Raw genomic sequence first — 15,059 nt, 5'->3', positions numbered from 1 at the left:
CATTTAGGTGGGCCGGGACCTTGGTCCTCTCATCTCTGATTCCCCCACAGAGCCTGGCGTGATGCTTTGGTTGTAGGAAGCCCTTTGGGCACTCGGCTTCAATTCAGCCCTCCTGAGGTCAATGACTCAACCGTGGCACTAGGTTGAGCAGTCATTTTGGGGGCCGTCTGTGCACTGTAGGAGGGTTAGCCACATCCCTGATCTCTACCCACTAGATGCCAGCAGCACTCGCACCCCTACTTGTGACAACCAGAAATGTCTTAGGATGTTGCCAAATATCTAATGGGGGGGGGCAAAATCATCCTCGGTGCCCTAGCTCCCAGGTGACCCATCCCGGGGGATCTCTGCCCCTCTCGCTTCTGACATCTCCTGACTGACAGAAGCCCTTGTTGCTGGCCCTCCTGGCCTTGCCCTCCCTAGCAGAGCCCAGGCCTGGGACTCTGTGACTCTGCCCGTGCTCCCGTGAAATATTGAACTCTTTTCCTTTAGTGTCCAGCTCTCGGCCATATGGCAGGAATGCATTTGGTAAATAATCTATTAGCATAGATTAATATCCCTGCCAGCAGCAGATGAAGATTTTACCAAAGGTCCCCTGTGGCCCACACCGTGATCGAAAGGCCTGGCTTCAATCCTGATCATTTCAGACTGCAGAGACATTTAGAGTCAGAAACACTGCTCACACAGCTGAAAAGTGCACCTTACAAGTGGCCCTCAGCTCTGCCTACATATAGACTTCTGTTGACTAATCGTCATAACAGCAGTGACATAGACCATCACACCTCCTGTCGCTTAGCGTGTGCTCACGCTGGCCAGGTCCTGGGCTAGTCTCTTTTATGTGCATCATCTCAGTTGATCCTCACCTCAAGTTTACGAGATAGGCCCTCTCCTCGCACTGTTTTCTGAGGGAACTGGGTCTCCAGGCAGTTAAGGTCCCTGCTGGAGTTTACACTGCAGTAAGGGCAGACCTGGGATTAGAACCATTACAGATCTGGCCTTGGATCCTGTAAGGGCAGATAAATGCAGTGATCAGGTTTGGCTCCTTGCAGGTTCCCAAAGAATAGCCGTGAGTGGTAGGGCAGGGATCACAGTGATGCGGGGGTTCAAGTATTTCACTTGCCGTTATCCAAAGGGCCCGCGCTTGGTGAAATAAATGGTATTGAATGTCCTTTTAGAATCTCCTTTCTCTGTGTCTTGCCTCTGGTCCCCTGGGGTTCTGAAATGGTCGCAGACTTAGTGAACAGGATAGACAGACACGAGGGGCAGAAAAAGCATCGGCCACAGCGCCACTCAGTCCTGTGGAACGCTCCTGCGTATGCACATGACTGTGGCACTCACAGATGGGCATTCTTGCCAGTCAGTGAGTCACAGGTTGCTCATGGGTTAGGAATTGTGCTTGGCACTGTAGCAGGGCACGCAGTGGGAGCGCAGTGAATGTCTGTGACTGGTGGACGGGTGGGGGAGATTCCTGTGATCTGGGGCGTGGATTCCGCAGAAGCAGGAGAGAAATGAAAGCCTTTGGACTGAAGACAGGAGAGTCTCGTCTGATCATTTCATTCATAACAGGTCCCCCTTCCCTGACCAGTTTCATCATTTTCTCATTCCCTTCTGCCTTCACCCCTGTAGCCCTGGTGGAATTTACCACTGTCTGTTTATTCCACCAACTGAGCCTGGTCTCCTCTCCTCCACCTCGGGAGGGCCTGGACCAGGGGTCCTCAAACTTTTTAAACAGGGGACCAGTTCACTGTCCCTCAGACCGTTGGAGGGCCGGACTATAGTTTAAAAAAAACTATGAACAAATTCCTATGCACACTGCACATATCTTATTTTGAAGTGAAAAAACAAAACGGCAAAAACCCCCTCATGTGGCCCGCGGGCCGTAGTTTGAGGATGCCTGGCCTGGACCATCCTGTCCTTTACTCAGACCAGCAGTGTGGACATCACCTGGGCGCATCACCTGAGCCTGGACCTCAGGCCCCACCGCCGGCCTCTCGAATCAGAATCTGCAGGTTAACCAGATCCCCACGTGACCCGCACACACACCGCACACTGAGAAGCACCGGTCCCAAATGCCCACTCACCCCGTGCCTCCCACCCAACAGGAGTCCGTGTTTTCATCATTAACATGATTAGGAGTCCGTGTTTTCATCATTAACATGATTAGGAGTCCGTGTTTTCATCATTAACAATCAGCCTTTCCCTGTGTTTCCATTTTGTGTTACAGGCCTGGTGGGTAGGAGACGGATTTTTTGCAGATGTCTGGAAAGTCTGCTTCACAGAGAACACCACCAATTGTACAGACATCGACGACAGCTTTTCCCGTGAGTTGAAGCCGATGGGGAAGCATTGATGAAAAAGAGGCCGCTTCCCCGCCCTCTGACTCCTCACCCTCTCTGCCACCCAGCATAATGGGAGGGGTCCGGCTGGGGGTTCAGCAGGGACGATGGCAGCTGAAGACGGAGGGTGGAGAGGGGGAGCGGATGGAGAAGCTAGAGGCCTGAGGGCGCACCAACCCCACCTACCTTGGGCCCACCCATCTCTGTGTCTTGGCCAAGCAGAGCTTCCTTTCCTCACACTTTCCCAGCTTCAGCCCTTATCTAGAATCTTTCCCTCCTTCTCATTTACCCAAGCCTCCCCTCTCCATAGGCTCAGAGACTGTATTTGACACCTGTGTCACTTCCCAGCCTCTCCGTAGCTGGCTCCTTTGTGAACTGTGTGACCTTGCCTTGGGACAGGTCATCTGAGTGCTCAGAGTATCCTCAGCTGTAAATGGAGGTAGAAGCAGTGTACCTGCCCTGCCTGCCTCTGTGCACGAGCCGAAGTACCAAAAAGCTTTGCAAATGCAGGACATCCCACTCAGACCCATACCGGCTACTACTCTCCTCCACTCTGGAGAGGATGGCTCTGTGTTCTGTTCTAGAACTCATGCAAGAGGCACTTTGGGACCCGGTGCCTGATAAAATACTGGATGCCCCATTAAATTTGGTATCTCAGATAACCATAAATAATTTAAGTATGTCCCAGATATTAACATGGGACATACTTATACTAAAAAAATTATGTGTTGTTTATCTGACATTCATATTTAATGGGCATCCTGTTTCTTTGTGTGTGTGTGTTTATCAAATCTGGCAAGCCTATTTAGGGAGCAAGGGAACCTGCTCACTGACTCCTAAAGTCTCACCGTTCCGTCAGTAACAATATCAACATTCATAGCACAAGCAGCAAAAGTACCAATAGAAGGCATCATTTGCTGAAGGTTTCCTGCGAGGCACAGGGCTACGTCCTTTACCTAAGCAATTTCATAGCCCTATCCGTCAGGGACCATTGGCCCTATTTTAAGATAGGGAAACTGAGGCACAGAGCGGAAATCCAAGGTTACACATCCAGGACTAGATGATGGAGCCAGGATTCCAGTCTTGAAGTGATCGACGCTGAAGCCTGTGCTCTAAACCGCATCATGTGGTCCCTGCCACACCCTCCCCCTCAGTGCGTTTATCTGCCACGCTAACCCCTGACCCTGGGAACAGCCATTCTCCCCTGTGCTCTGCAGCCCCGGCTGCCAGTGTGCGTGGTCAGCTGGGAGAGCTGGCTGTGCTCCGTGGCAGTGTTTCCAAGTCTCTATTATTTGCGTTCCATATCCTCTACGTGGAATTATTTAATTCCCTGTTACTTTTCCTTAAAATAACAGGGGTTGGCAGACTACCAGCCAAATTCAGTCCAATGAGCTAAGAACGGTTTTTACATTTTTAAAGAGTTGTTAAGACAAAACAAAACAAAAAAACGAAGATGAAAATGTAACAAGGGACTATATGGCCACAGAAAAGCCTGCCGACCCGACTTAAAAACTGCTCACGGTTTCCTTACATCCATTTATTTTAAAAGGGACTTTACATCCCTACATCAATGCTAACCTGGAATCACTTGCCATAAAGCAAGGAAAATTTGTTTAAAGTGCTACATTGAAAATCAAATGTTATTAAATCCTCACCAGATGCATTTGCCTCTTGAAGGTCCTGAGACTGTTTCCGGTTCTTTCCTTGTTAAAAACAAAGCCACCGTGGGAATGCAGACTGGTGCAGCCACTGTGGAGAACAGTATGGAGTTTCCTCAAAAAACTGAAAATGGAACTCCCATTTGACCCAGTAATCCCACTCCTAGGAATATATCCTAAGAAACTAGAAACACCAATCAGAAAGGATATATGCACCCCTATGTTCATAGCAGCACAATTTACCATAGCTAAGATTTGGAAACAGCCTAGGTGCCCGTCAGCTGATGACTGGATCAGAAAACTGTGGTACATCTACACAATGGAATACTATGCTGCCATAAAAAAGAAGGAATTCTTACCATTTGCAGCAACCTGGATGGAACTGGAGAACATTATGCTAAGTGAAATAAGCCAGTCAATGAAAGAAAAATTCCACATGATCTCACTCATTTGTGGATAATAAAGAACATTATAAACTGATGAACAAAAAGATAGATATAGAGGCAGTAAAGCATCAAACAGACTGTCAAATTACAGGGGGAAGGTTAGGGAGAGGTGGAGGAGATAAGAGATCAACCGAAGGACTTGTATGCATGCATATAAGCATAACCAATGGACGAAAAACACTGGGGGGTGAGGGCATGTATGGGAGTGGGGGAGGACAATGGTAAGATATGTACACATATAATACCTTAATTAAAAAAAATGGAGAAAAAAAAAAAAACCACCACTAAACCCAGATATCAGCGGTGTTATACATGTGCTAACGGGCCACGTGGAGAGCTCCCTGAGGTCCATAGACACATGTAAACCAGAGCAGAGTGCGCATCCCTCTGGCCTCCACCCATACTGAGCTCATTGGCCTCCAGCGCTACATTCTGCACCCATCCCCCAGCGTTGAGAAACCCTCTTCTAATAAACACGCATCCTCTTCTCCTAAAGCCATGGTCTTCATACGTCCAGGCAGTGTGTAACCATAGGCTGGTTACAAGAAGGCTTAGACAACAGACATGTATATCTCACAGGGCAGGTCTGGTGTCTGGTGAGAACAGACACTGGTGCTGGTTTGCAGACAGCCTGGTTCTCGTGTCCCCATGTGGCAGAGAGCAGAAAGAGAGGGTCACATTGAAGGTGGCACCGCCTCCAGGCCGGATCCCGACACCAACTGATTCTGATGGCGTTCATCTCGGTGTAGCCTCCCGGATGTTTTTATAACGGAGCAGAGCTATAATTTACAAGCGAGAAGATGTAGACTTCTTAAGGTCTCAGTTCAAAGAGCTTTGACAATTATGTATGCACCCTTGTAAACGCCAGCCAGGCAAGGAGGAGAACATTCCGTCCCCCCACAGGGCTCCCTCGGGCCCCTCTTAGCTCAGTTCCCACCACCCCCTGCCCCGAGGGCAACCACTTCTGCCACTGTTGTTCCCTCTGCCTGTTCCTGGACTTCATAGGATGCGATCATGTGGGGTTGGGGGAGGGGATGAGGGTTCGTAAGCAGTGGGGGAGGGGCTCCATGCTCTCCGGGCGGATCTTCACGCGCAACCAGACCACACTAAGAGCCGTTGCTTACATTCCATTAAGAACTTAACATTATGCCTCCCTCTAGTCATTTTTTAGGCAAAATTGCAAAAAGATAAAAAAAGGAAGGTTTTCCTTAGATTTTCCTCTGCAGCTCTGGGCATTGTCCCCTCAACCATCTTACCTGCGTCCTGGTGATAACATTAGCCCTTACATAGCACTCCCTTTGAGGGGTGGCACCCCCTAAAATCCTTCCATGGGTGAGTTCACCCCACTCTCCCAGCCTGCTGAGGTGGGAGCTGTTATTATCCCCATTTCACAGGTGAGGAAACTGAGGTGCAGGCAGGTGGCTCCAGTCCCTGCACTCGACCCCTCTGTACACCTTCGGCGCAGGGCTCCAGCTGTGTCCTTCCCCGTGCAGTGCCCTCCCAGACTGGCTCCTGTCTTTCCTCAAGCTCCCCTCGTCGGCCTCCAGCGCTACATTCTGCACCCACCCCCCAACGTTTACCAAACCCCGACTGCTCACACCTCACACAAACGTTGCTTTCCTTTTCCTAAGGAGCGAGCACAAGCTTCACTCTCTTAAATGTACTTTCAGAAGCTCACTCAGTCCTGAGGGCCCCACGTCCCCGAGAATGCCTCCAGAGGTCTCACTAAAGAACAGACACGCAAACTGACCTGTCCCCTCTGAGCTCTTGAATCAGAGTCTGCCAGCTGGGAACCTGATGGCCTGTGCTTTTAAATAATGCCCATCCGAGAGCCACGGAGGTGGGAGCAGCGACCCAGGCCGGGAAGAATGCCCAGCAGGTGGTGGTCTCCATTTTCCAGATAAGGACACGGGATCTCGGGTCAAGTGCACAAGTGGACACTAGAGGGAGGGGGGAGGGAAGACTCCTTGGCTGCCCTGTGCTCACACTGTGCTCCCTGCACTCTAGTCTCGTCCCCCCACTCGGGAGCTGGCACTGTCCCTGCACCCCGGAGCCCAGGGCGCCTGCGGCCCTCAGTCCCGCGCTCTTGTCCTTTCCCACAGATTACTCCACGGTGCAGGCGGTCCAGGCCAGCATGATCCTCTCCACCATTCTCTGCTGCATCGCCTTCCTGATCTTCCTGCTCCAGCTCTTCCGCCTCAAGCAGGGAGAGAGGTTTGTTTTAACCTCCATCATCCAGCTCATGTCATGTAAGTAAAAAGACAGGCTTCCTGGAATAGACCCCCCTCCCAGCCAGGAGCGTGGCAGGCGAGGACTCGGAAAGGAGAGGTTGGCAGCTGTGCCCCGGTGCCTCCGTGGGACATTTCACATTTTGGAGTTTGGATTTAGTTAGGGGGTCAGGGAGGGCATCCTTCCTGAGCTGGGATCTATAGGGTGAGTAGGAGTTGCTGCAGCATGTGCTCTGTTGGTACAGAGGGGAAGGAACAGTGTGTCAGGCAGAGGGAACAGCATGACCAAAGCCCTGTGATAGGAGAGACTTAGCTGGCCAGTGGGGCTGGAGTGTAGACACTGGGGGCGGGGGCGCCGCAGGGGGTGGTTGGTGGGGGGCGCGTTGTGTGGGAGGCCTGGTGTGAGCTGCACCAGACTCACAGGTGTTGTAAGCCTGCTAGGATTTGGGGGTCTTTCCCCCAAGCTGGTGGGAAGCCATCAACAGGCTTTTCTGTCGTCTTTTTGGCTGGTTGGTGTTAGGCGTGCCTGCTTTGGGCCCTTGGGGGCTGCTGGAGATACAGAGCTGAACAAGACACAGCCTCAATCCTGGAGGGACTTAGAGAAAAAAGGTGTCTCAGAGCACTTGGCCCTATTGTGAGTTTCAGCGACGCTGAAATCGGGTGCAGAAACCGGTGCCAGCACGGGATGGTTTGTTATTGTTCCTCAGTAGAGAGTTAAAGCTTTCTGATGACAAAAACTGGAAGCCCCTCCTTCCAGGGTACTTTCCAATCGGGAGACAATGGGGGGCTTGAGGAGGATGAGAACTCTGTACTTCGGAGACCGCTTGCTGCTTGGTGCTAACTCCCACCTCCTTCCAGCCAGCTGTCTGTCTCCCAGACTTCATTCTCTGCAGCCCAGAGTGAAGTCCAGACCTGCCATGCCCTCAGCATAGCCCCAAGGCACGTTACCACACACCAGGGGGATCTGTGTGCCTGCGACTTTTCAGTTTTACTTTTTGTTTTTTTTAATTCTCACCCGAGAACATGCTGAGGAAGAGAGAGAGAGAGAGAGGAACATCGATGTGAGAGAGAAACACTGATTGATTGCCTTCCATATGCTCTCTGATTGGGAATCAAACCCACAACCCAGGCATGTACCCTGACCAGGAGTTGAACCAGCAACCTTTCCATGCACAGGACAATACTCAACCAACTGAGCCACTCCGGCCGGGCTGTCTCAGTTTTAAAACCGAGTCCTGCATCCCAGGAAACCCCTCAGTCCTGGGCATAGCAGGATGGCTGGTCACATACAGCATCCTTCTCTCAGGGCACCTTACCTAACAAGCCAGGGTGCAGGCAGAGATTAAAGTATTTTGATCATAAAAGACCCTGGAGGGTCACTTGGTCCCCAAGCCCCAAGTCCACCAGGATCCCTCTGGGGACCTGTCTAAAGTGCAGCCCCCAAAGGCCCATCTTGACCCGTTGGTTAGAACCTGGGGATGTGTGTTCTCATCCATGAGCCCAGCACTTGGGAGCAGTGACGCAGACCCAGACCCAGTGAGGCCGAGAGAAGTAATGTGACTTGCCCAAGGGCACCCGTGAGGGGGTGTCTGCTCTGTCTCTTCCTTTACTTTCCTTGTGTCTCCCAGCAAGAGGCATGGACACCCCACTACTCACACCATTAAAGGCCATTGAATCTCGACGCTTAACATGCAGAGAGGGAGTTGGGGAGTTTCCCATTCAAGTTTACTTTCTGTTATTGTCTCCATTTGTCTATTTGTCTCTTAAGGCCATTTAGTCAAAACTGGTTACCTTGATACAAAAGTCGCACACACCCCTTTCCCGCCCACAACAACTCCTTTGACCATTTTCTGGTCCGAGGACCTGCCCCTCCCTCTTCTGCCCCAAGCCTGCAAGGTTTGGACGCCATATCAGTCAGTGATGTTCAGGTGTGTGAGCAACAGATGCTCTAACGTACGCAAGAGCCGGATGCCGGGGCAGCTCACACGATTCAAAGGAAAAGCTGGACACCAGGTCTTGGATAGAGGCTCCAGGCAGCAGGAACTGATGGGCAGTCACTTCAGCGAGATGCTGGCAGAATCCGTGTGAGTCAGAAGACAGGGTGACTTTTCCCTAGATTCAAGCCTCCAGGAACAACAGTCTGATCGGCAGAGATTGTCATACACTCAGCCCCCAGTTAGAGAAGGGCTGGCACGCTGATGGACAGTCCTACCTGGCCAGGAGAGGCTATAGGTCCCGCAAGGAAATCCAGGGTACTTAACCTCATCCTAGCATTCATGTCTTTCAATCAAGTTGCCTTTGGCTGCAAGTAAGAGAAAATTCCAATTAACAATGACTTCAGCCAAAGACCTTTACTTTTTTAATATAACAAATAGGAGGTGGAAAGAGCCAGAGTTGGTCCGGCAGCTCAGCAGCAGTATCCCCAACCCCCACACCTTTCATCCTTCTATGCCATCATCTTCAGAGTGTCAGTGATAACCCTCTCATGGCCCCCAAAAGGTTCCATCCTGACCTAACAGGCTAACGTAGTACGCAAGGGAAAGTACAGAGTTAAGTAGTGGGGGACAGACATTGTACAGAGCCTGCAAAGCCTGAACTATTTACTGTCCAGCTGACCCCTGGTTTAGATACATTATGTCTTCTCTTCTGGGCTGGGCACATGGCTGCCCAAATAAAATTGGGTTCAGCCTGGCCAGCATGGCTCAGTGGTTGAGCGTCGACCCATGAATCAGGAGGTCACAATTCGATTCCCAGTCAAGGCACGTGCCCAGGTTGTGTGCTCGATCCCCAGTGAGGGGCGTGCAGGAGGCAGCTGATCAATGCTTCTCTCTCATCACTGACGTTTCTATCTCTCTCTCCCTCTCCCTTCCTCTCTGAAATCAATAAACACATATTTAAAAAATGAAAAATTGGGTTCAGCTAGCAAGAATGAGCAGCAAAATGGTGACAGGGGAGGCAGTGATAGTCAAATAAAATATTCGTTATCATCTTTCCAGTAGACTAAAACAAACACCTATAATAATAAAAGCTTAAGTTGGTCTTTAAAATAGTCCCCGCAGGGGCCTGGGACACACTGCGGTCCGTGATTTATTGGTATTTTCACTTTTCTCCTCACAGGCCTGTGTGTCATGATTGCAGCTTCCATTTACACAGACCGACGCCAAGACATTCACCACGAAAACCAGCATCTCTATTCTCCGACCGCAGAAGGCACGTATGGCTACTCCTTCATCCTGGCCTGGGTGGCCTTCGCCTTCACCTTCATCAGCGGCCTCATGTACCTGATCCTGAGGAAGCGCAAATAGACACCCGGCACTCTGTCGCTCTCACGCAGTACAGAATCTACATCCAGATAACCGTTTTGTATATAATCCGTTTTGTGTTCTTTTGTTGTTGTTTTTTGTTTTGTTTTGTGGTTTTTCTAGCAAACATATTGTTTCCTTTAAAAGCCAAAAAAAAAAAAAAAAAAAAGAGAGAGAAGAGTTTTTGCATTCTTGAGATCAGAGAACAGACTGTGAAGGCTGGAATTCACAACTCCCGCCGTCGGAAAGTCCCAACAAGACAAAGCCAAAAATCCAGCCATGCTCAAATCCTAAAATGTTCAGCAGCGTGTTTCCTTTCCACGGGGATGGGATGTGAGGACAAGAGGCCGAGAAAGCCAGGTCTGGGGGGGGACATCTCCCCCGAGGTTGGGCCACACCATGTCCTCCTCACCTCAGCTTCCCTTACCCGAATCTCTGGGTGTTAATGGTGCAAGGTGGGGTGAGCGGCGGCCAGGTGAGGGATGAAACCTCCTCAGGTGTTTAGCCAAGTTCCATGTGAGAAACAGGTGTGGACCCTCGTGTTCTGCCTGTATCCAGACCACAGCCCCTAACTGCCTATAACGGGTTAGATCCAGAAGGTGCCACCTAAAATTTGTAGACGGCGTCACCTGCTTGCCTTGGGAGGGGGGTTTAGATGTGGGCTCACCCTGAGGCAAAGACTTTCCTCTTGTGATCCCTAGGACACCTTGTAAAATGCAGACTATTGAGTACCCACCCTAAGACCTACAAAATCCCAGTCTTCTGGGGTGGGACCCGGGAGCCTGCCTTACTAACAAGCTCCTCCGTGATGTTTATGTGCCTTAAGTTGAGGGCCACAGTCCCAGAACCCGGGGAGCAGAACTGCCTCACAAACGTTAAAGCTCTCCTCATATCAAGCTGGGAGGTGGCTCTAGACCCCACTGCAGACCAAAGCCCTGGCCTCCATCAGCTCTTGATTCTTCCCTGTCCCTAACTCAGCTGCTTTCACCTGGACTACCCAAACTCCAGGCCCAGGCCCCACACCCCAATAGCCAGCCACCCCCGGGGGGGCACAGCCTCCTTACAACCCTGTCAGAAGGCCTCTCCCTTCTCTTCCTGACCTGCCGTCTAAGCTGGTTGGTTGGCCTCTACTAACTCCATTTCTGGAGCCTCAGAGGACCCATCCACCATCCATTCATTTACCCATTCATTTATTCATTCATTCATCAGCACAAGGCTTGGTGATAATTTCTCCTTCTGGGGCTCATCGTCTAAGGAGAAGATGAATTAAAAACCAATTAGGAAAACGAATTAAAAACTGTGATGAAGGCTGCGAAGACCGCAACCAAGGATTGAAAAGCGAGGCCGGTGGGTGGGATGGAACCTGCTTCGTGCCTGCCTATCTTTAAATGCCCCGGGAGGCATGGAGATCACCCTAAACATCGCTCACTCAGCCCGTGCAGCTGGCATTTATTGGGCAGCATTGTCTATTCCATCAAGAGAACGTTTAGTTCTGTGGAGCTTCCCGGCGTCCTAATAGCCAATGAAGCAGGGGCAGGAACCCAGCCTGCTGTGGTTCTCAGACGTGAGTGAGCCCAAGTGCCCCCCGGGGAATCTGCCTTGTCAGGGTCTAGGTGGGTGGGTGTTCCAGACAATTCCGAGACTGTACTGACCAATGCGGCTTTGGGGAGTTTGTCCTTAGGTGTAAAAGCACCGTGAGGTGCGTGGCAATGCGCCTGACCCTGGGGCGTGCCCCAATGAATAAGCTCTTTGCGCGTCTCTGTCTTTTTCCTCTGGTGCTCTGAGCACGCTGCTGGGGAGGTATGCCTGGGCCAGTGCGACCTGTTGGCCACGTCTCGGCACTGGTGCTGCTTAAATGCTTCTGCACTTGACCTGCTGAGTGGCGACGATCTGCCATCAGCCCAGGTCTGTGTTGAGTAGTTTTGGGGCCACCGTGGACTCCTTTTCAGTGCAGGATTTGGGTTTTTCTGTCCATCTACTCATTCATTCGTTGTTCATTTTCAACAGAGTACTCCATGCCTGCTGTGTACCAGGCAGGGTGTGAGGCTTTGAAAACACAGGGGTGAGCAAATCCTCCCTGAGACAGGACACCCTCCCCAGAGAGAGGCCACCAGCACAGGGCAGGGACAGGACAGGACAGAGTGCCACCTCCTGGAAAACTCAGGCACGGGGTGGGTCGTAGCAGTCACACCCTTGGGGTTTGGAGGATGCTACAGGAGCCTCTGGAGGAAGGTGGGTCTAAAGTGCCCCCAGCTTTCCAGCCAGGTGGCTTTTCTGGTGGCCACATGGAAACAAGCAAGCAGCCCTCAGAACCAGAACTCTGGTAAGCCTCATCTCCAGGCAATGCCCGGATTTCCTTCTCCAAAACTTGAGGGGTGCGTGAGACTCTGAAATGACCCCACGGATTTTCCTGGCTGGTTGCCGCTACTATACAGCACTTATATCCACATCCATCGCGATACCAAGGTTTTGTGACTCACGAGAGCTGCCTGCCCTGCATCGCGGAGGTGGGAAAGAGGTGATGCGTCAGGGAGAAAATACCCACATTTCTTCTCTGTAGGCAGAATCGGCCCTCGCTCGGTGCTTATGATCAGTTACTCGAGAACTTCAACAACAGAGAAAACTAACTGAGACATCCAGGAAGCAAAAATTAGGACCAAATATATTACTGGTAACAACTGTATTTGAAGGAACTGTAGTTTGCGCATGTTAGAACATGTTTATACAGTACTGTAATTCTTTCATGGAGGGGCTATGGATGGAGACAGACTAACTCGTCTTGTTACTCACATTAAAATTACTTTGGGTCTCTGTCAAGTGAGTTTGGAAAATTGATGTGTAGCTCTGAGTGAATGTAAATATTTCTACCTGAACACAGGAGAATTGGAGACCTCCCCCCAATCCTCCATCCTCTGCGACAGGTTGGTGGCCTGTGTGCATCCCTAATTGACAGGCTGAGGTCCTGGGATGCTCTGTGTTAACTAATGCCAAGGACACCTGGACCCCCAAGCCTGTATGTAAACACACTAAACATAGTAGCTTTGATAGAAGCCGTAGCATCATTTAAAATCTGCCTGGGTGGGGAATGACTAAACTTGCTAATCGTTGAAAGGCTACTTATAATACAGCGTGTTGGGCAGTTTTGTATATTGGGGGTGCGGTGGTGGTGAGGAAATGCAGGGAAAGGCCTAGAGGTTAAGTCTGAATCTTGGTTTGTGGACAAATGTGACTTTAGGGTAGTTAGATACTTTCTCCTTAATGTGCCTTTAAAATAGTACATTTTCTATGTTTTGTATAATCTGAAACTGTACATGAAAAATAAAGTTTAAAACCAAATCGCCCGGAGCCACAGCCTCGAATGTGCCCACGCGTGCGAGCGTCTAGGTTGGAATGCTGCCATGTCGAGTGGCAGGGGGTCATTTGATTTCTCATCAAGATGAAGGTGTGGTTTTTACAGCCAGCAGTTGGTGCCTGGCAGTTCGTCATAGGACAGACTCCCACTACCTTTGCTTCCTGGGAGAACCAACCACAACTGCCCAGGACCTGGGCTTCCAGAAGGCCCCATACTCGGTTAATGATCTGCTAACACCATCTTAAACTTCTTAATGATATTTCAGCAAACTGCCCCACATTCTCATTTTGCAATGGTTCCCACAAATTATGTAGCCAGTCCTATTCTCTTCCTTTTTCTTTTTTTTCAGTTATGGCTTACATTCAGTATTTTTTGTATTAGTTTTGTTACTGGGTTGGGTCTGGGCCCCGAGGGGGTCTGTCTAGGGCTGACCAGTAGCGTGTGGGTTCTTGACTTTGTGTAGGAAGGATTGCGCAACACCAGTCCAGGTGATTTGGAGAGCATGATTATTCAAGCTGGGGACAGCGAAACAAAGGAAGGGCTTAGGGTAGAAGAAGCCAGGAGAGAGCCTAGGAGGGGCTGCTTTGGCTCACTGAGAAATAGGTCACAGTAAATGAGGTGAGCTCACTGGGAAGTCGGAGAAAATGGGGGGGCCTTGGAGACAAGTTCAAGGAGTAAGCCTGGGATGAGCTGCCGCTGCCCGCTGCTCCGCTGGTGGCAAGTCTCATGAGGACCCATAGAGTTTAGGAAAAAGAAAGCAAAGATACAGGTGTAGAGGGTGCTCTAGCAAGAGCATGCCATGGATCCTTTGTCTTGAGGCTTTTTATCTTTCTCTGGCCAATGGGAATTCTAGGGGAGGTCTCAGAGGAGGTCTTAGCAGAATATTCGTTAGCTCTCCAGGTGTGACCTTCAATATGTTGATTGATCAAAAGGTGCGTATATAGGTATCAGGAGTTTATTTCCTGGTTAGTTTTATTTTCAAAGAACATCATTGAAGAGGAATGGAACAGAGGCTGTTCTGCCCCCAGACGGTCTGGAATGTGGAAACTATTTGTTCCTAAGTGTTCTTGGTTAGGGAAGAGAAAAACCTGTGATTCGTTAGCTGGCTGTAAACTGCTCAAATTGTTTGGCCTTGTTTAATTATTTTGCCTCAGTTTCCCTTATAATACTTACCAAGGAATTGCCCTAGCTTTTTACTATCCTGCCACAGTTTCAGGTGTACGACATAGTGGCTAGACAATGATATACAGTACAAAATGCTCCCCCTGATATTTCTAAGCCAGCCTGTTCTTTAGTTTGTATTTAATGAAGACTTCAGCTTTAAAGGTTTTGGTGATGATGAAAATAAGACTATCTGTATTAGACACCCCACTGGAAAAATTCAGCCAGAAAAAGAAAGAATGGAGAGATCTCTAATTTTTATCTAAGGAATGCCAAAAGTAGTTAAAGCTACCTATCTAAGGAACCCATGTTTCCTTGTCTCCACACAGGGGTTGCAAACTAAAACTTCCAGGGGCCACTGCCCATATTCTTTGTTTCTGGGTTTTTGTCCATTTGTCAGGGGGATGGTAGTCACTCCAGACCACTCAGTTTTATATTTATTCCATTAGGGAAATTATCTTTTTCACCCACCAAATATTTGTGGCCTAGCATGACTTATCCTGGAATATAAAAGTCTACCTCTGGTTTAAAACTTGCCTTGACCATCCCTGCAAATCTCCAAATCCTTGGAGATTCTCC

The 15,059-nt window shown here is 49.9% G+C and overlaps 1 protein-coding gene across 1 annotated transcript in view; it reads left to right on the top strand.

Moving 5' to 3' along the window:
* Positions 1 to 13,303, top strand: part of EMP2 (epithelial membrane protein 2) — a 35,154-nt gene extending 21,851 nt beyond the window's left edge. The window contains exons 3-5 of the mRNA XM_008141593.3: positions 2,222 to 2,318; positions 6,540 to 6,686; positions 9,783 to 13,303. Coding sequence (XP_008139815.1) covers positions 2,222 to 2,318; positions 6,540 to 6,686; positions 9,783 to 9,970 — 432 coding nt within the window. The 3' untranslated portion in view covers positions 9,971 to 13,303. The remainder of the gene's footprint in view (positions 1 to 2,221; positions 2,319 to 6,539; positions 6,687 to 9,782) is intronic.
* Positions 13,304 to 15,059: the final 1,756 nt, after the last annotated feature.

The sequence above is a fragment of the Eptesicus fuscus genome, chromosome 4 (assembly GCF_027574615.1).
Source record: "Eptesicus fuscus isolate TK198812 chromosome 4, DD_ASM_mEF_20220401, whole genome shotgun sequence".
NCBI classification, from domain to species: Eukaryota; Metazoa; Chordata; class Mammalia; order Chiroptera; family Vespertilionidae; genus Eptesicus; species Eptesicus fuscus.
This window is presented reverse-complemented; position numbering and strand designations above follow the sequence as displayed.